Below are 20617 nucleotides of genomic sequence, written 5' to 3'. Positions count from 1 at the left end.
CATCAAACATAACTAAAAAATTTAATCATTTCAGAGAGAAAACAAATAGTTCAGGTATTAAATGAAGATCAGACTGGCATTCTCATGTTTTCATGAACAGCAATGGACATTAGAAGATGGTGAAGCCCTGAAAGATATGAAGAAACATTATTTTGTTTCTCAGCCAAACTATCAACCACAATAGCAAAATAATATTTATAGCCATGCAAACATTAAAAACAAACCCCTATTTATACACCTGTTATGAGTAAGTTTCTTTAGGATGTATACAGCTAAAATAGAGGAGAAAACCAAATAATGAAAGATATGGGGTTAAGAAACAATGCATCTTACTCAAGAATTCAATGAATATAATCCAGTACGGAAGCTGTACAAAAGAACTAGAAAGCAATCTGTTCAAACCAAACAAAGTAATTGGGTTCTAATGTGAATGTCTTCAAACAGAGAAATGGAATGGAAGCTTCTCATACAAAGAATGAGAGGACATGGTAAACAGAGCACATGCATTTTTTCCATCAAAGAAAGTAAAAAGTCCTTGTGAAAGAGAGGAGGGTCAAAAATATATGAAGTATATAATCCAAACAGTAAAGCACATGTAACTATGGCATAATTTCTGATATTGGAGAGGAAGAAAGAAGAATCAATTTGACATTAATATTACAGTCTTCTCCTTAGTGTGGCATAGGGGTCATGAAATTAAAACATTGGGAAGGAAATGTATCACAGCATACTTCTTGGCTCTGCACTGAAGAATATTTACAAAGCCATAATATTGTAACATTTTACTGGTTTTTACAGCATATAAGGCAAGCAAACCACCTCCCCCCCAACTGCAGTTAAGAAATACAGTGTAACTACTATTAACCTTGACAATGTATAAGCAAAGTTCCATCTAAGGGAAGGTGGGAGAGGATGTAGTTTCTACAGTGGTAAAGGAAAAAGGTAGAGTCCCAACTTTCCTCATTTTATCAAATAAGGAGCCATATATATGTATTTTCAAAAGTTGATGTGAAAAAATCGTTTACATATATTACTTAGAATTATAAAACTAACCAATATGAAAACTAAAAATTGTGATAACCATTAAAAAATTTGGAGACAAGAGGCTATGGATGGTGTAGGCTATCTTAAGTAGTCAATTAAAAAAAAAAAAAGAATTAGCAGTTTAACTTCTTATTCAACATACAGTTCTAAAACTAAAAAGGTTAAAAGTGGTTATCTCCGAAGTAACAGGACTGAGGATAGGAAGGAAGACACTGAACTGTTGCACTTTATTGTGTGATCTTTCTAGACCACCCTATTTGATCTTCAATTAGATGCCTCTATTACTTAGACAACTAAAAACCAAATAACCAAATAAAGAAAATGCAAATAATTCAAAAATATAAAACACAAGTTAGCATAAAACATTTCATCACTGTTCTGCTTCAAATACCTCTTAGATGGATGTACACAAAAAGGTTCACATGCAACAAATACACACACACACAGATTTGATCACACTTGGTGAGTGGAAGAAAGCTAATGAAAAAAACAGCTGAGGTAAGATATTAGTTGAGGAAAAGCAACTAAGCAGATGGTTTTGAAAATTCAGTCACTCAACAAGCATCTTGAAGCTCGTATTTTAAGTTAGGTGTTTTTCCACTTTGGGGCCAATCACATTGAACAATATCCACCCTCAAAGAACTTGAAGTGGAAATGCTTCAAATGAGGGACAAAAAGGTCAAAAATAGGGCAAAAGATGCTTATTTCATTATGAAGAAAACAGTTTACACATTTCTTCAATGGGCTAATATACCAGTTCATCAGTTTTACTTACTTTCCCTCAAAAAGTTGTCCTTTCCCAAATAAAGAGACAAGGGGCCTTGAAAAGCAACCACTAACAATTCTAAAATAATTTCCTTCCACTTTTTTACATTCTTCCACTGCACAAGGGAATGTCACATCTCAACAACTGACTTAACTTTTGAAAATCAGAAACAAACCAAAGCAAGAGTTCGAATCTACGTTGAGTAATGGAGAGCCGATTCCACATTCTCTAAAGCTCCTCTTTCAACCTTCCTTTTAAACAGACAGTGCTTACTTCCGAAGAGCTGCCTACAGTTTCCAAAGCACTCATCTGTGTACAAGGAAGGCGGGCTGTAGGGAGGGATGGAGACGGTACTCAGCAGCCTGCATCAGCACTGGTTGGCTCTATCACTCAAGGCGGAAGCGCTGGGCCGCTCTCTGCACCTGACCTTCCTCTACCTCCCACCAGCCCCACCCACTACGACACAAAACTGGGGAACCCAAATACCTGCCTCTGGGTCTGGGGACGCAGGCGGACACAAAGACAAGGGGATGGAGCTTCTACCCAAGGCCCCAGCGCTGTCGCTGTGGCTCGTGTTGCCGCTACTGCTTAGTGCACCAGGGCCTGCATTTCAGCTGCTTCTACAAAAGGGGCCGCTCCGGGAGCGCTGGGTGCTCGGAGATCGCCCTTTGCCCGCGAGCTAAGTCGGCCGGAGTTGCCAGCTCGGAATCAGGCCAGCAGCGCGAGCCCGGCGCTCTTCACTGACAGCTCCCAGCTACCCCCGCTCGCTCTGCTCGGCCTGGCCGTTTCCTCTGACCTCACAGCCTCCGCGACGGAACTGTAAGGAAAGACCCCGAGGTCTGGCGTCTTGCCCTTTGACCAAACTGGCGACAAAATGCAGCGACAGAAGAAGAGATGCAGAAGGGTTGGCGTTATTGGCTGAGGGAATGGACGACGGGGAGGATAGTGTGGTTGCGCACAGGAAAAGGACCACAGAATTTGGAGTTAAATCTGTGGAACGCTCCGGCATTTAGCGGGGACACCCCATTAGGTCCTTTCTCACTGCCGTCGTGAGCAGGAGGCTGTCTCTACCTGCTCCGGGCAGGGGCTGCTGAAGTCCCCACGGCCACCGATTCATGTGAGTGATGTCCTCAGAGGGTCGTGGGGTAGGCGGATTGCAATCGTAGGGGTCCCCTTTCCTATGCTTGCCTTGGGAAGTAGGACCTGGCTTGCGGGTACTAGTGGGAAGTCTGCTCACACGAGCACGGATCTTGGCACGAGGAAGTAGAGAAGACCTTGGGACCTTTTAAAGGAGCCAAATTTGAGAAATGGGGTGCGGGGCCGAGGCAAAGGATGTTAAGGGAAAAGATACACACAGGCATGTTTACTTGCGCGAGAGAGATGGAGAAAGAGAGAGAGAGGGAGAGAGAACACGAACTGAGGGCAGTGTGTGTGTGAGAGAGAGAGAGAACTGAGGGCGGTGTGTTTGTGTGTGTGAGGGGAGGAGAGAGAGAATTGGGGGCGGTGAGAGGAAGAGAGAGAGAACTGGGGCGGTGTGTGTGAAAGAGAACTGGGGCAGTGAGAGAGAGGGAGGGAGAGAGAAAGAAATGAGGACAGTGTGTGTGAGAGAGAGAGGGAGAGAGAACTGGGGCGGTGACAGGATTTCATTCATTCCATAAGTAGTTATTAAGCTTCCACCATATGTTCCAAGCACTATTTTAGGCATTGGTAAAAAGCAATGAACAAAACAAGGACAAAAACAGGACAAAACAAGACAAAAATTCCTGTCTCTGTAGTTCACATTTTATTGAGGAAGACGCATTCTAAACAAAGTTAAGAAAAATAGAGCACATCTTAGGTCGTAATGAGTGCTGAAAGGAAAGCAGGGAAGGAGGATATAAGTTGAAATTTTAGTGTGGCCAGGAACGGTTTCAGTGAAAAGATGACTTGAGTAAAGACCTGGCAGAAGCAGGAGAATTAAAGGGAAGTGCAGTCAGGCAGAGGGACCAGACATTGCAAAGGCAATGAAGTAGTAAGTTTTCTGAACAGCAAGGAAACAACAAGGAAGTCTATAGATCAGAGCTGAGTGAAGGGGTAAGAACTGGAGAATCAGAGAGCAGGAACTGGCTATGGAGGATCTTGAGGGCATCTAAGCCTTTGGTGTGTTTTGAGCAGTGGGGTGGTATAATCTGACTTCCTAGTTTAAAAGATCTCTCTGGCTGCTCTCAAGAATAAACTGAAGGGAATAGGGTGGAAGAAAGACCAGTTAGGAGGCTTTTATGGAATTCCAGAGGAGACACGATGGTGGCTTGACTAGGGGTGGTAGGAAATGGCCAGTCAGATTCTTAGTGCTCTCAATTTAGATATACAAGAATATTAAAGGATGGTGAGTTAATTTTCTTTAATTAGGTTTTGGAAAGACTAAAAATGACTTGTAGTGTGAGTTTTGGACTGACAAACACAAGTTAAAACCATAGCTTTACCATTTAATATTCATATGGACTTAGACAACTCCTATAACTTCTCTGAGTTTATCTATAAACTGGAAATGTTGGTTGTAAAGATTAAATGACAATGTATGTAATGTGCCTGGCACATTAAAGTAGTGGCTACTGTTGTTAACTGTGTGCTTGGATAAGACATGGGAGAGAGATAGTGGTGAGTCATCTGTGGATGGATAGGTTTGGTTAAATCCTATTGAAGAAAATCTGAGCCAGGTAAAAGATGACCTTGTTTGGTAAGAGGGTCATGGGAGACCTGGACATGACCCTGTAAACATTTTATGTATATATCACTGGACAAAAAGTTTTTTTGTGTTAATGGCCGTAGTGTCTGGAATACATGTTTTCTCATTGCCATCCCTTAAACCCTCTATGATCCCCAGTGTCCTCATAGTAAAGGAGAGAAAGGCTCCCTGCTGAGTAAAAAAATAATAATAATAATCAATAATAAATACAAATTTCCAGTTGTAAAATGAGTCAGTCATGGGGATATAATGTACAGTATGATGACTATAGTAATAATACTGTATTGCATATTAGAAAATAGGTAGGAGAGTAGATCTTGAAGGTTTTTACCACAGGAAGAACATTTTGTAACTCTGTATGGAGAAGGATGTTAACTGGACTGTTGTAGTGATCATCTTGCAATGTGTACAAATATTGCATCATTATGTTGTACATCTGAAACTAATTTATCTTGTCAATTATACCTCAATAAAAAAACTTAAAATTTTTTAAAAATTAAAAGAAAAAGTCACACAATTAATGAGTGACAGAACTGGAATTTGAATGCCTTCCATGAGCAGAAGCTTTAAAAAAAAAAAAGAATGAAGTGAACTTTTACACAAAAGCATAGTTTTAGATCTGTCTATATTTTGACAAAGATTACTGAAAGACACCTGGAGTTATTGCTGGTTGCCACTGCTGTATATTTTTTGAGAGTCTCTAGGATGTATTGTTCTCAAAATATTTAATTTTATTGTTAACCTTTCTTAAAAATTCTGACTTGACACATTTTAAATCCTAGCAGGAGTTTTAACCTAGTGCTACATTGTGTAGAACTGTAATAAAGATGTCCTTAGAATAGGGTAATTTGGCAATTAGATTACAAAACCAATGGAGGAAAGAAGTTTCGAAGGTAAAAATAGGGATGATATAGAAAAAGAGAGGGAAAACATGATTAAAAGAACTACAGTTTATCAGTTCTTGTATGCATGGGTTTCTCATAGTTACAACTCTGAAATGGTGGGGTATTCTATAACTGTTGATGTTTTAAAATCACTACAGACTGAGTAGCAGTTGTGACATAATAGTCAGTGCCCACACTTTTAAGCAAACTTGGTCGTAAGTGATAACATTGTCATCAGTTGAGTTATGTGTACTGTTGGTACATAGTTGTTGAGTTTAGTCTCTATTTTAAGTATCCTTTGAAAGACATTTAGCATTGAAATTACAAGTTTTTGTGTATGCAGAAGTACATCGAAACACAAGAGTGATAAAAGATTAAAATAGAGCTAAATTTAAAAGAGGCATTTCAATACATAATACAGGATGTGACTAAGTGTAAGATAGTTTGGGTCACTTAAATTAGCCATAGTTTTTTTCTTAATGATATGTAAAATAATACAGCATCTTATGACCAGAGCTGTTTTACAATTGATAGCATCTTAGATTTGATGAAATGCAGTACTTAGAGTGTCTAAGAAGAATATAAATTTTTATCTAATTGCAATTCTGAAACAGTAAATTCAGATATTTTGGGAGTAGAGAAATAATTCCATATTTTTTATAGAGGTCTCTATACTGTAACGGAAAAAATGAAAATTTGCACTTAAGACTTCCATTTCAAAGCAATAGTTTTATAAGTATTTGGTTCCTAACATTGAGAGCCTAGGGTAGGGGACTTGTTAGTTAAAGAAATTACTGGCAATTTAAAATCAGAGTAGGGAAGACTACTGAGGAGATTGCTGAGGTAATGGGAAGCCATTTAGAAATGATAGGAATCTCAGAAGTAATCTTTTATGTGTATGTTTCAGTGATTAAGATATAGTCTAAATGCATGTATGTGGTAAAATCAGCATCACATGATTCTATGATTAGAGGCATCTTATTGTGGCTTTTAGGTTTGATGAAATATGGTGATTATGTTGAAAAGAACAAAATTAATGTGGAAGAGCAGAATATTTTAGGTAATACTTCTCAAAAGCTTTTTATCCTAAAAAAGGTTTAATTTATCATTTTTTTAATTTAGTAGAAGAAAAAAAAGTCTTGACTCTGACTATCCACAGTTTAACATACTCAGTGTACCTTTTTTCTATCTATAAATGTTTTGTATTTGTAATTACCATGCATACAATGAAATATTTTATCTGTTTTAACTGCACAATCTTTTTTTTTTTTCTAATTTTGACACAGACTAAGCCAACATTCTCAAACTGTTTTAGAAAATATTAGTTCCATTAAATGTTAATAGGTATTCCTTTATTAGGATTTTGTGGCTAAATACTTTGGGAAATGCTTCATAATTATATCCTTTACAGAGATTATAGCTTGGGCATTAAAAGAAGGAAGTCCAGAATCAGACAGACCTAAGTTTCAATCATTTACTAGCTAGCCATATGACCTTAGGCAAATTAATTTTAATTCTCAAGTTTTCTTCTCTGTAATGGAGATAATTACAGTATTCATAGATGATCTATGTAAAGCATTTAGTCAGCTCATAATAAATGCTCTCCAAATGTTGCCTGTTATTATTGTTAACATTATCATCTGTGAGAAACTCTATGTATATTAGCAAATTAAAAGCTCTGAGAAGACTAAGGAATCTTAAAGTTTTGAAATTTGGCAGATAACTCAATGTAAAATTGAAAATCACTGTGGAGTAGTTGGCACACAGTAATGAAATGAGCTCTGGGTTGAATGGTAAAATATTTGTCTGAGCTTTAAGCAACAATGTTGTTAAAATAGCACTATTGTCCTAAACATAACCTCTTTAAAAAATATTTTTCCAGTTTTCTGTTTCCCTCATTTGTCAAAAGCTAATACAAACAACATGTTTAATTTTGCTCTCTACTATAAACCTGGTACATGGACCAAAATCAGGGACCATAAGTAAAATTGGGAACATAAACTTAAGTTTATAGGACCCTGACAGGTGACATAAATGGACTTACAAGGAATGGTGATGTCTGTTTTGCTTTGCATGCACATTCCGTTGTTGCAAATACTGTAAACTCTGGAACACAAAGACCCCCCTGATCTGTGTGGTGACAGTTTATAATCCCTAAAAGAGACTAGAGTTCAGGACCAACCCTCAAGAACATTGACATTAAAGGGAAAAGTCAAGAAAAAGAAGCCCTAAAAGATGATGCCAAGAAAGTAGGAAGTGAAATCAGGTGAAAATATCTTTATTTTATAAGTAAGAAAATGAAGCATAGAGAAGTAAAGTAACTTTACCAAGGTCACACAGCCTAGGAATGTGATTCAACCAAGATTTTTTTGGCTGTTAGTACTTTTTAAAAAAACTATGCTCTTCTGCCAGTGCTGTCAATCATCTGTGTATTAGAAGAAAACATTGACATGAACTTATGCATTCTAGTTATATTTTTAGAAAGTTTAAATGACAGTTAATTAACAAGTACTAGAAAACCTGTTTCCAGAGCTTCTAATTCTAAGAACAATAAATAGTTCTTGGCATTTGAGAAAGTTTTTGTCAACACATAGACCCAATTAGAAGTTAATCCAGAGTATCTCATAAGACATATTATAATATTGGCACATGAATAATATTGCCAAGAAAATGATTATCTAGGAATAGAGAAAAAGTAGACACTTGTTAATAGCTGGTATGTTTTCTAGTCATTCCTAAGATTTGCTTTGCCAAGAAAACTTAATTATTGCCAGAGAAATGATTGTATTAGCAAAAGATATTTGCTTTCCTCTTTTAATGAGGCTTCCTTTGTAGTGGAATTGTCATTGATATTGTGGTAGGTAAAATAGTTAAAAGTAACCTAATACATCATTATGTGATAAGTATTATGAGTGATGATTTATGGAAACTTGGAATATTATTAATTATTAAGTAACCAACTGAAGACTTTATTTATAAGTAATTAGAATGCAGAGCATTTTTAAGTTTCAAATTCACATGATCTTGAGTTTGTGGTTAAGTGACTTTTTTTAACAGATTAATTTTAAGATAGTAGTTTTAGGTTCACAGCAACACTGAGCAGAAAACATTCAGTGAATTTTTCTTTTTTCTCTTAAACCAGAACAATTTACATCATTCTCATAAAGCAATTTTTTCTTGATATTCTTGGCTAGTTGTGTGCCTCTGATAAAATGGTATGTACACTCCATTCTGGATTGCTTTGTCTTCTGAGCTAGAGCTGAGAACTGTTATACGAGTCCTCAGAAATTTAGAATTAATGTAAATATATTAATATCACCCCCATGGACTGTATACTATTATATACCATAGTAAAAGAAATTAGTGTTTGGCTTAGCCAAATTATCTAAGTATATTTTTAACATCAATATCTATAATTTGTATTTTTATTATTTATTATATTTTTCACTCTTAAGAAATCATAAAAATCATTCCTAAGGATATAGAAAATATCTTGCCATTATGTAACCCACTATACTGTGAGCTTCTTGAAGGTTAGAATTATGTATATCCTGGTTTTTTGTTGTTGTTGTTCTCCCAATTTTGTTCGGTACTTGACATATAGTAAGTTAGATATGTACGAAAAATCTTGCCAAGTATTATTTATGGTATCTCATTTTGCCCTATGTAAACTCTGAGATATTGTTACTGAACCAGGTCTATTTGCCCAGTGAGTAGCAAGCCAAAGGCTGAGGTGACAAGGTTTATAGCCAAGAAGGAGTTTATTCACAAGATAGCCAAGCCGGAAGAGGGGAGAATAAGTCTCAGATTTGCCTCCCTCAAGGCAAGAGGGTTGGGATGTTTATGGGATAAGCAGGGTGGTCTTAGGCATGGGGATGGGGAAAGCTGATTGGAGGTAGGGATAAAGGTTAGGCAATCAGTGTTCTGTGCAGGCTTATCTGGGTTACGTTTCAGCATATTGAAAATGAAGGCACTTAACATGATCCAAGGGTGGAGTTTGTCAGCCCTCTGATTTCTAGACACCATTCTTCAGACACCTGTGCAGGCCCAGTTTTAGGGTTGGTGGGTCCCACTGAGCTGACTCCAAGATTCTGTAAAACAACTGGGCTGTGTGAAGTGGGAAGGATATGCAGTTAAAGAGAGAAAAAGAAAAAAATAACTAAAGTGAGTATAGTCAATGAAAGCAGTTTATAAGCAAAGGAGTTTTAACAAGCTGTTCCCTTATCTGCTGTTCTGTAAGACAAGCTCAAGAATTTCTTTTAGTTATCAACTTCCTTTAACTCTATGGGGCACAGTTTCAATATATAAAATTATCTCCATTTTGTATGGATTAAAGACCTATATGTAAGACCAGATACTATAAAACTCCTAGAGGAAAACATAGGCAGAACAATCTCAGACATAAATCACAGCAATGTATTTTTTGGACCAGCTCCTGGAGTAATGGCAATAAAAGCAAAAGTAAACAAATGGGATCTAATTAAACTTAAAAGCTTTTGCACAACTAAGGATACCATCAACAAAATGAAAAGACAACCTACAGAATGGGAGAAAATATTTGTAAATGATGCGACTGACAAGGGACTAATTTCCAAAATATGCAAACAGCTCATACACCTTAATACCAAAAAAAACCAAGCAACCCAATCCAAAAATGGGCAGAAGACCTAAACAAGCAGTTCTCTAATGAAGACATACAAATGACCAATAGACACATGAAAAAATGTTCAGCATTGCTAATTGTCAGAGAAATGCAGATCAAAACTACAATGAGATATCACTTCACACCAGCCAGAATGGCTATCATTAAAAAGTCTACAATTGATAGATGCTGGAGAGGGTGTGGAGAAAAGGAAACCCTCATTCCCTGTTGGTGGGAGTGTAGATTGGTACAGCCACTATGGAGGACAGTATGGAGGTTCCTTAAAAAACAAAAAATAGACTTACCATATGATCCAGCAATCCCACTCCTGGGCATATATACCTGGAGGAAAATAAAGTTCAAAAAGACACGCGCACCCCAGTGTTCATAACAGCACTGTTTACGATAGCCAAGACATTGAAACATCCCAAATGTCCATCAACAGATGACTGAAAATGTCCATCAACAGATGACGGATAAAGAAGATGTGGTACATATATACAATGGAGTACTACTCAGCCATAAAAAAGAATAAAACAATGCCATTTGCAGCAACATGAATGGACCTGGAGATCGTCATTCTAAGTGAAGTGGGCTGGAAAGAGAAAGAAAAATGCCATATGATATCACTTATATGTGGAATCTTAAAAAGGACACAAATGAACTACTTATTTATAACTTAGATGATTGATTTCTTGAATATGTGTAAGCACATTTGACTGTCCTTTATGATTGGATTACCGCATTCTGTTGATTCTTATTTTGTATCTGGCTTTATTCCTTTAATGACTATGTAAGTTTAAAAGCTAAAGCTCTAATCTGTTCTTAGAAACAATGATCAGTACATATATTAAACTTAAAATTGTGCAGTATATTGTATATATGTACTTACATGCAATAGAATGAATATGTGTAGTCAAACAGTAATCTACCTAATAGAACTGAAAAAAGAAAAAAATTATCTCAATTTTGTAAATAAAACAGGCTCAGAAAGATTAAGTAAGTTGTTGAAGGTCACACAACTGTCAAGTCACAGAGAAGCAAAGGATAGGATTTGATCCAAGGTCTGTGTGATTTACAGGTCCATGTTCTTTTTATTAAATTGCTTTTCTCTTATTACTCTTGTAGTAAGTTCTCAATGTTCTATATAAGGAGAAGGAGTGATAATAGTATGTACCTCATGGTTGTGTGTTGATTAAATAGGTTAATATTATGAACTGCTTAGAACAGGACCTGGCAGCTACTAAAGAAAAATTAGGTATTACTATTACCTAGTAATAGCTAACAGGAAATTCGAGATGGTTTCTACTATCATCCATAATTATTTTATATGTGAATGGTTGAGTAGGATCACTGTCATCCCTCACTATTCTTGGTATTTTAAGACTTTATGGCCTATATTTGTCTTTTCCATTATCATTTCTCTCTGTTACTAACATATTTTACTAACTATGTGGGTAAGGTATGTTTTATGTTGAACATTTTATTGGAAAAAACTGTCATGTGGATTTACTCATAAAAATGTTTAAAGCTGAACATTATACCATCTCCTACCAAATGAATTATTACCTGATCTTAACCAGCTGTAATTCTTTTTGTGTTTTTAGTTTGTGATAATAATATTTTGGTTTCACTGAGATGGCAGTCTTTTCATTTACATTTCCTAATCTCTTTACACTATTAGATAACAAAGATTTTGAGGATTACTCTGTTTTCTCACTTATCGCATTGTTTCCTCTTATGTGTACATATCTTTATATGTTCAGCTCATTTGTGTTTCTGTGTTTTGAAACATGGCATTCTCTCTTCCTGAACTTACACCTGTGCTTTAATACGTGTTTAAAAAGTCAAATTTTAGTTCACTCTTTTTTGCAACTGTATTTTCCAGGTAGTTAATAGGTTTACCTCAGTAAAATTATGTATTTTTTTCTCTTAGGCTAGGATGTGTAATCTTTATTTTTGCAAATTATCGTTAATCTTTGTTTTGAAGCTTTTTATGTGAGTCAGGATAAGAGTTTCATGTTTTGCTTTATAAGCAACTTAGCTGGTATTTGTGAGATTAATTTCTGGGCCTACTGTGGAATTCATGAGAACTATTTTATACTTAAATCTGTTTGTTTCATATCAGTTTAGATACAAGTTTATTAGGGCTTTTTTCAAAGTATATCACTCATTTCATATTCATCTTAGTATTACTCATTAAAATTTTCTTTGCCAGGAAATTAAAAGTTACAAATTATGCCAAATCAAATACTCATTATTTTACTTGTTTTTGATAGCTATATTTCACCTTTTGAATGTATTTGATCATTACTATTAGAGTAAAATAGATGTCAAACTGAAAGAATGCTATAACTAGTATATTAAAGGTTGAGAAGAGCATAGCTTTTTTACTTTAACACTTATCATATGTCCATCTGTATTTTTCTCTAAAATTCTGGCTTTGCAGACATTTGAGGCACAACAGGGCATCCTGTATTCACTTTTCGTAAAAAATTGGCAGAATTTAAAAGGTGATATCTTCATTTTCAATTTTTTTGTACCTTTTTTCTTTTTTGCTCTGTATTTTTCTAAACAATTAAGTAACAGTGCTTGTAGAAAAGGAGCTTATTCCAGATTAATCCCCCATTTATATTTTCTTCATTTACTAGCAACTTTATTTTCATAGGATTAAAAAATTGCTTTCATATCATAAATTGTCAATTTTAGCATGAAGTATTTTGAGGGTTGGTTTTCTTTTTATAAAAAAAGCAAACATTTAAGTGTTCTTTGTATAAGATGGTTATTGCCTAGTTGAAATTTGTATTATTTGTCCATTATTAGCCAATTTTTTCTTTATGAAAGAAATTTACCATTTATTGAGTGTGCATCATTTAAAATCAGAATTATTTCAGAAGTGCTTATGTCACAGTTTGAATTATAAATTGATGTTAAATTAGGTAAAAAAGAGCAATTCATAGTATTGTTAATGATTAACCTTGTCTTTTGTCAGTGTGACTATTTTTCTTAATATTTGGCAGTTTGAACTTAAGTATGATGAATTAATCTCAGGATATTTGCTTATATGCATTTTTCTGCACATTGATAATTTTTTTCTAATTTCTATGAATTAGTTTAAAGTTAAAATTCTTATTCTAATTTCTTTTACATAGGATACAGTATGATACTGACATTATTTGAGTAGGTGTATGAATAATATGGATGTTTTCCAAATTGTTGACCTTTTTCTTTTAATATTTGTTTGGCCTCCCTAATTTACCTATTTTTCCTTAAATTTGTACATAATTAAATAAACAGTAGAAATATCCAATATACAAAAGAAACATAGAAAGAAAGAAAGCAATTCTTTTTACTTTGGAACCCCGTCGTGGTGCTCGGTTATCCCTTAGTTGAAGTTATTGTTATTTTTTCCCTTAGCGTTCCCATCTTATGTCATAATAGTCTGCAGTGTTTTAAAGCTTTCTTTAAAGCTTTCCAGCCTAAAATATGGTTAAATAGCATGTTTTCTGCTTTTTAGAAAAAAATCAATTTTCTTTTCCAAACAGAATGAGAAATTAACCTATTAATATTTCTGCCTTCTGTTTGGTCTGTTGCTCTACGTAGGAAAAATGTTTTTCATTGTTCTGTTACAGTAGAAAATGCTTTTCATTTCAGACTGCTTGTTCATGGTGTCCTATACAATAAATTTATTCCTTCTACAGTATAATTTATCACTTTTATTTTTTCACTTAGGATTTTCTGCCGTTTCTTTGCAAAAATGGCAACCAGTGATGCTGTCCTGAAGAGACTGGAACAGAAGGGTGCAGAGGCAGATCAAATTATTGAATATCTTAAGCAGCAAGTTGCTCTTCTTAAGGAGAAAGCAAGTAAGAAAATTTAAATTTTCTAAGAGGATACTCAAAAATGAATTCATAAATTGACAGAGCAGAAAAAAGTTTTTACACATACATTATTACTTCACAATCTTATTGATAACTTTTATATTCCTTTAATAATAATTTTGAGTGAAATGATATACTAGGATTAAGGTAAGTTAGAATTAGGGTAAGTGAATGTATGATATTTAGAGAAAACAATGTATTACTTCAAGACTACTAAAGGAAAATTAATATTTAAAATAAATTGGTATAGAATTAGAGATGAAAAATGAGGAAATTGGGTAAAATCAAGTATGAACTAAAACATATTCTCTAATCTTGTATAGAAGAAAATATATACTTTCACATTACTCTCTGCTAAAACATTTTATGAAATGACTGACTATTTTTCCAATACTTTAGTTTTGCTTAGAGATTGCTATGATATGTACAAAAATATCCAATATGAATTTCTGCTTTTAGAATGTAGGTTGACTTTTGTTTTGTTTGTTTAACTGTAATTTATTTCTCAGTAGCCAATGTTAATGTAATGAAAATTCTAAAATCTTTTACCATCACTTACAGAAATAAATGCTTTTCTCTGCTACATAAAACTGAGTGGCTTATAGAATCCTACATTTACTCTCCCCAGATTTTTCCCTTTATCAGTTTTTTTCTTAATTTTAAATACTGTTTTAATTATTTCTTTTTTTATAATATTTTTATAAGTATTTTTCTTAAAATTTTAAGTGATTTCTTATTACTTAAAACTCTTAATATTTCTTCCCATTAATAAGAAGATATATAATATAGAGATGGATGTAATATACAGAAGAATTTTTAAATTCTTTTAAGAAAGTAATTTTTAAATAGTAATAATAAAATATGTATTTCAGTAAGTAAATACTTAGGTAGGACTATACTCCCAGACATATAAAGGTCATATGCTATATGGTTCAGATATGTGGAATCACCAGGAATGCTACAGGTATAACACTGATTGATATAGACTGATATAGTCTGCCTTAGTGTAGGCAATTCAGATACCAGAAGCAGCCTTCAGTCATGTTTTTGACTTACTTGGAATGACCAATGATTCTTTAGGTAAAGCTCCTGAACAAAACAAAGTACTGTCTCTTCTTAATTTACATGGTACTTGATTCCTAGAAAATTCAGAGTATAATGAAAACATTTAAGAATATTTCATGCTTATATATAAAAAATGGTTAGGATCTAGGCTCAAATAATTAACAAGATTTTCACTTATACAAATATACAGTAAGTCACTGCAATATCCTGTAGGATGTGAGATGACTGTTCATTTTGCAGGAGTATCAAGTATATTGCAGGACATCTGGCATCCCTGACCCCTCTCCAACAAATGCCAGTAATATTTGTGACAATCAAAATGCTACCACAGATTTTCAAAATCCCATCTAGGGAGCAGTACCAACCCCACTGAGAGTAACTTTTTTTTTTTTTTGATATTTCTATATACCCTGTTGCTCACCTTTAACACATATTATATATTGAGCAAATCTTTGGAGTTAATTTCATTCATTAAATGTTTGACCAGCTCAACTTCTGTGACATTAGGAGTAAAAGATTATTTAGCTCCTTTTACAAGGTAATGACTAAAAAGGAATAAATGAGAATAATTTTTTATTGTTTGGTATCATTAGATCTCAAAAATGTTTTTTAAAAATTAGTATATCTAATATTTGTCTTTGTTTCTTGCAGTTAATGTTACTGAAACTCTGAATTTAAGTTGTCATAAGCATCTTTATAAAAGCTAGGAAAATGATTGGTTAACAAAACCTTTTCACAGATTTTCTCCCTTTTTCTCTCTCTTTTAAATATGTTGTTTTAATAAATACTAAACTGATGTAAAGGAACTGGCCAAACATTTGGTTATGAGCTATGTTTATACTGGCTATGCTGTTTTCAAGTAGTATTCATAAGAAACCATTTGGAAAGCACTGCTGTATCTATCTTATATGGATGTTTTTGATCTCAGTTTTGCAGGCAACTTTGAGAGAAGAGAAGAAACTTCGAGTTGAAAATGCCAAATTGAAGAAAGAAATTGAAGAATTGAAACAGGAGCTAATTAAGGCAGAAATTCAAAATGGAGGTGATTAAATGTAGAAATGATAGGTTGTTTTAATTTATAATAATAATTAGTATATCATTTATTGTTTATTAAGTTAGGTTTTATACTTGGTTGCTCATCTTATCCCCACAGCAGCCTTCTCATGCATTCATCCTCCGAGATTGAAGAGACTTAGAAGAGGCAAATGATCTTGCCTGAGATCATGCAAAAAGTATCAAAGCTGGGCTTCAGAAACCTATGCTTTTTTTTTTTGGTATATATATTTTTATTGAAGTATAGTCAGTTTACAATGTTGTGTCAGTTTCTAGCGTATAGCATAATGCTTCCGTCATACATGAACATACATATATTTGCTTTCGTATTCTTTTTCACCATAAGTTATTATAAGATATTGAATATAGTTCCCTGTGCTATACAGTAGAAACTTGTTGTTTATATATTTTATAAGAAACCTGTTTTTAATCTCTGTACTATACTTCAGCTTGATCATCACTGTTCCCTAGTGAATAGTTGTAAGCCATAATAATACTTAATTAGCATTTATTAAGTTTTTCTGTATACCAAGCACTGTGTGCCAAGTGCTTCATACATACACATTTTATCCTTAAAATTATTTGTACATAAATATCCTTGTTTTATACATTGAAGCTGAGAGATGTATAGTAATTTGCCTGAAATTAAATACTATTTATAAGTTATCCAAGCCAGCAGGTAATTATCATTTCAGCTATTATGTTGTAAATAAAATTATATTTTTTTAAATTATTTTAAAGGTGTCTAGCTAAATTTACATTATTATAAAATAACATTAATAGTAATAATAATTCTATTATAATTTCAAAGTACCACATAGGAAGGCATTTGATTGTATTGGAGAAAATATTTCCTAGGTGAATTAAGGAGGCCCAAGTATAGGGAAACCTCTCTTACTACTACTTCTTTTGACCTTTATTCTGTCAGTAAGTTATTTTGAATGCTGTACTGTGAACTCTACCCTTAGTAAGCTAAATAAAAGTAAGGAAAAACATCAATAATATTTATTTAAAACTATCAACTGGAGAGAATATTTTTTGTCAGTGGAAAATTTGAGGCTAATTGATGTTTCTCAAGATTAGGGGGTTTGGAATATAGGTATAGAATTAAATAAACAACTAAAATATTAGCAATGTAAAACTTCTTGTCATTTCTTCTAGCTCTAGAAGATTGCCCTGTAAACATTAAACTTTTAAATTCTCATCTTATTAATGAAATGCTAAAACAAACCAACAGCTTGAATTAAAGTGCTGAATTCCTGTCTGATGGTGAAACATAAAATAGGAATGGATGGAGGGTCACATTACTAAAAGAAGCAATAGCCTCCAAGGAACTTAAAAAGTACCTCAGAAAAGTGATCTGAATATTGGCCGGAATGTCAGCCATATCAAAATCCCTCACAAGATTATATTTTTGTATGTTCACTAGGCTATGAAAATGTTTTTAACATTGCTGAAACAGTTTTCTTTGCTTCTTTAAAAAGTTGTTTTTTGAAATAGAATTATGGACAAGTGATGCTATTGTCTCTCCATTAATTCTGATATAGAAATGACTATTACTAAAACATCTTTCCAGTTGATTGTTCAGTTTAAAAGAAAACCTGAGTGAAAAACATGCCATGTTGCTAAACCATGAGGGTATAGTCTCTGGAGACAGACAGCCTGGGTATAAATTCTTACTTCCCTACTCACTGTGTGTATGAAGGGCCTGTGTCTTCTGTTTGGCTCAGGTTGATCATCTGTAAATGGATATGAATAGAACTTACCATGTAGGGTATTTATGAGAATTGCAAGAGTTAATTCATATAAAGCATTTTGAAAAGTGTCTAGGACTTAGTAAGTTCATAATAAATATTAGCTAAAATTGTTGTTACCTATAATTTTCTCAGTTTAGTTGTTAGTGATTAAGTGAAAATGATGCATTCTTTTATCATGGTTAAAATATACATAATTTCTTGGCAGCCTTTTTATAATCTCAGATAGTAGAGACTTGATACTCAAATACAATGAATTTCTGTTTTAAAAAGAGTTCATATTTTACCATATGAGCTGGCAATTCCGTTCCTGGGTTTATATATCCTAAAAAACCAAAAGCACTAATTTGAAAAGATACATGCACCCCAATGTTCATACAAGCATTATTTACAATCACCAAGATATGGAAGCAGCATCAATATCCATCAACAGATGAATGGATAAAGATGTGGTATATTTATACAATGGAATACCACTCAGCTATTAAAAAAAATGAAATTTTGCCATTTGCAGCAGCATAGATGGATTTGGAGGGTATTATGCTAAGTGAAATAAGTCAGAGAAAGACAAATACTGTATTAAATCACTTACATATGGAATCTAAAAAATACAACAGACTATTAAATATAACAGAAAAGAAGCTGACTCACAGATACAAAGAACAAACTAGTGGTTACCAGTGGGAGAGGGGTGTGGGGAGTGGGAGTATAGGGGTAGTGAGTTAAGAGGTATAAGTATTAGGTATAAAGTAAACTACAAGGATATATTGTGCAACATGGAGAGTATAGCCAATATTTTATAATAACTATACATGGAGTATAACCTTTACAAATTGTGAATCACTGTATTGTACACCTACAACTTATATAATATTGTATATCAACTATACTTCAATAAAAAAAATTCATATTTTTGATTCACAGTTTCATGGTTTTCCATTTGTTTGTTTGAATATAAATGGCATTATCTATTTCATTTTCTCTGTCAGTGAAACAAATACCATTCCCATCTGATACTCCACTGCAAGCTGATTCTACAGCTTCTGAAAATGTGGTACAGTCTATACCAATAACAACCATATCTTCTGGTGCCAAAGAGCAGATAAAAGGAGAAGGAGAAGGAGAAGAAAAGAAGGTGAAGGATAAAATTGAAAAGAAAGGTATTTTTAACCTTTAAAGTTATTTGTCACTTGACTGGTTTATCAGATCAACATTTTTGATAACAATAATGGCGTCACAAAGAAAAGTTCAAACTTTTATGAACTAGAATAAAGTTTGGAATAATCGGATATTGGAATAGAGAAGCTGGGCCCTAAAGGACATGTGAAGATTGACCAGGTTGACAGGGGTAAGTAAGAGTGTGGCATTTGAGGTAGAGAGACCAGCATAACTTAAAACGTAGAAAATAAAGATTAAGTGTAGAGGCTCTTGTATAGTTTGATCTGACTGAATTTAGGTGTATATATAGAGTATATATAGTATATAGGGACTTCAGAGAAGTCACAGGTAGAAAGTTACCTTAGAACCATTTGTGAAGACAGAAAAAGCAGAAGGTATGAACTAAGGCATGGGGGTGTTAAGGTTTGAGGAACCCCAAGGAACTGAAGTAGGAGGTGTATCATGTCCACTTAGGCAATCAGACTAGAAATCTTACAGTCAACTTAAACTTGTCCCTGTCCCTCAATTTTCATATCTAATTGGCTACCGAAGCCTATACAGGCATACCTTGTAAATGCTGCCGGTTTGATTCTAGACCACTGCAATAAAGCAAATATTGCAAGAAAGCAAATCAGAATTTTTTGGTTTCCCAGTACATGTGAAAGTTAGTTTACACTATACTGTAGTCTATTAAGTGTTCAATAGTACTACGTCTTAAAAAATAACATACACACCTTAATTAAAAGTACTTTATTGCTAATGCTAGCTATCACCTGAGCTTTCAGCAAGTCATAATCTTTTTGCTGGGAGAGTCTTTTTTTGATATTGATGGCTTCTGACTGATCAGCAACCTTGCTGAAGGCTGGGGTGCCTGTGGTAACTTTTAAAAATAAGACAGTGAAGTTTGCTGTATTGATTGAATCTTCCTCTCAATCTTGCTCATCCATTGGAGGCAACTCTTTATCCATTAAATTTTATCATGAGATCTCAATAATTCAGTCACACTTTCAGGTTCCACTTCTAATTCTAGTTCTCTTGCTGTTTCCATCACATCTGCAGTTCCTTCCTCCACTGACTTCTTGAACCCCTCAAATCATCCATGAGGATTGAAATCAGCTTCCTCCAGACCCCTGTTAATGTTGATATTTGACCTCTTTTTGTTAATTACAAATGTTCTTTATGGTGTCTAGAATAGCAAATGCTTTCCAGAAGGTTTTCAGTTGACTGCCTAGCTCCATCAGGAGAATCACTATGGTATCTATAGCCTTACAAAAATGTATTTCTTAAATAATAAGGCTTGAAAGTCAAAATTACTTTTTGATCCATGGGCTACAGACCTTAGTCTCATTGCACATCTTCATCAGAGCTCTTGGGTGACCAGGTGCATTGTGGGTGAGCAGGAACAGTTTGAACAGACTCATTATTTTCTGAGCAGAAAGTCTCAACAGTGGGCTTTAAATATTTAGTAAACCATGTTGTAAACAGATGTGCTGTCATACAGGCTTTGGTGTTTCATTTATAGAGCACAGGCAGAATAGATTTAGCATCATTTTTAAGGGCCCCACAGTTTTTGGAATGGTAAATGAGCATTGGCTTCAACTTAAAGTCACCAGCTGCATTAGCCCCTGACAAGACAGTCAGCCTG

The 20617-nt window shown here is 34.1% G+C and overlaps 2 protein-coding genes across 7 annotated transcripts in view; one reads left to right on the top strand and one right to left on the bottom strand.

The window, feature by feature from the left end:
• The window catches only part of TBCK (TBC1 domain containing kinase), a 197058-nt gene extending 194464 nt beyond the window's left edge, over positions 1-2594 (bottom strand). For 3 of the 5 annotated variants that reach the window (XR_012499462.1, XR_012499463.1, XM_010953629.3), the window contains exon 1: positions 2301-2594. The gene's annotated coding sequence lies outside the window, so the exon portion shown is untranslated. Of the gene's footprint in view, positions 1-2083; positions 2215-2296 lie in introns of those variants that run through there. The other 2 variants (XR_012499465.1, XR_012499466.1) reach the window with 2 other exon arrangements.
• A 115-nt stretch (positions 2595-2709) lies between these two features.
• Positions 2710-20617, top strand: part of AIMP1 (aminoacyl tRNA synthetase complex interacting multifunctional protein 1) — a 34114-nt gene continuing 16206 nt past the window's right edge. The window contains exons 1-4 of one of the 2 annotated variants that reach the window (XM_074342737.1): positions 2710-2927; positions 13794-13927; positions 15936-16049; positions 18804-18974. In XM_074342737.1, the coding sequence (XP_074198838.1) occupies positions 2926-2927; positions 13794-13927; positions 15936-16049; positions 18804-18974 (421 nt within the window). In that variant the 5' untranslated portion in view covers positions 2710-2925. The remainder of the gene's footprint in view (positions 2928-13793; positions 13928-15935; positions 16050-18803; positions 18975-20617) is intronic. The other variant, XM_010953630.3, reaches the window with a different exon arrangement.

The sequence above is a fragment of the Camelus bactrianus genome, chromosome 2, assembly GCF_048773025.1.
Source record: "Camelus bactrianus isolate YW-2024 breed Bactrian camel chromosome 2, ASM4877302v1, whole genome shotgun sequence".
NCBI classification, from domain to species: domain Eukaryota; kingdom Metazoa; phylum Chordata; class Mammalia; order Artiodactyla; family Camelidae; genus Camelus; species Camelus bactrianus.
The sequence above is the reverse complement of the archived record's forward strand: the minus strand, read 5'-3'. Positions and strand labels throughout refer to the sequence as shown.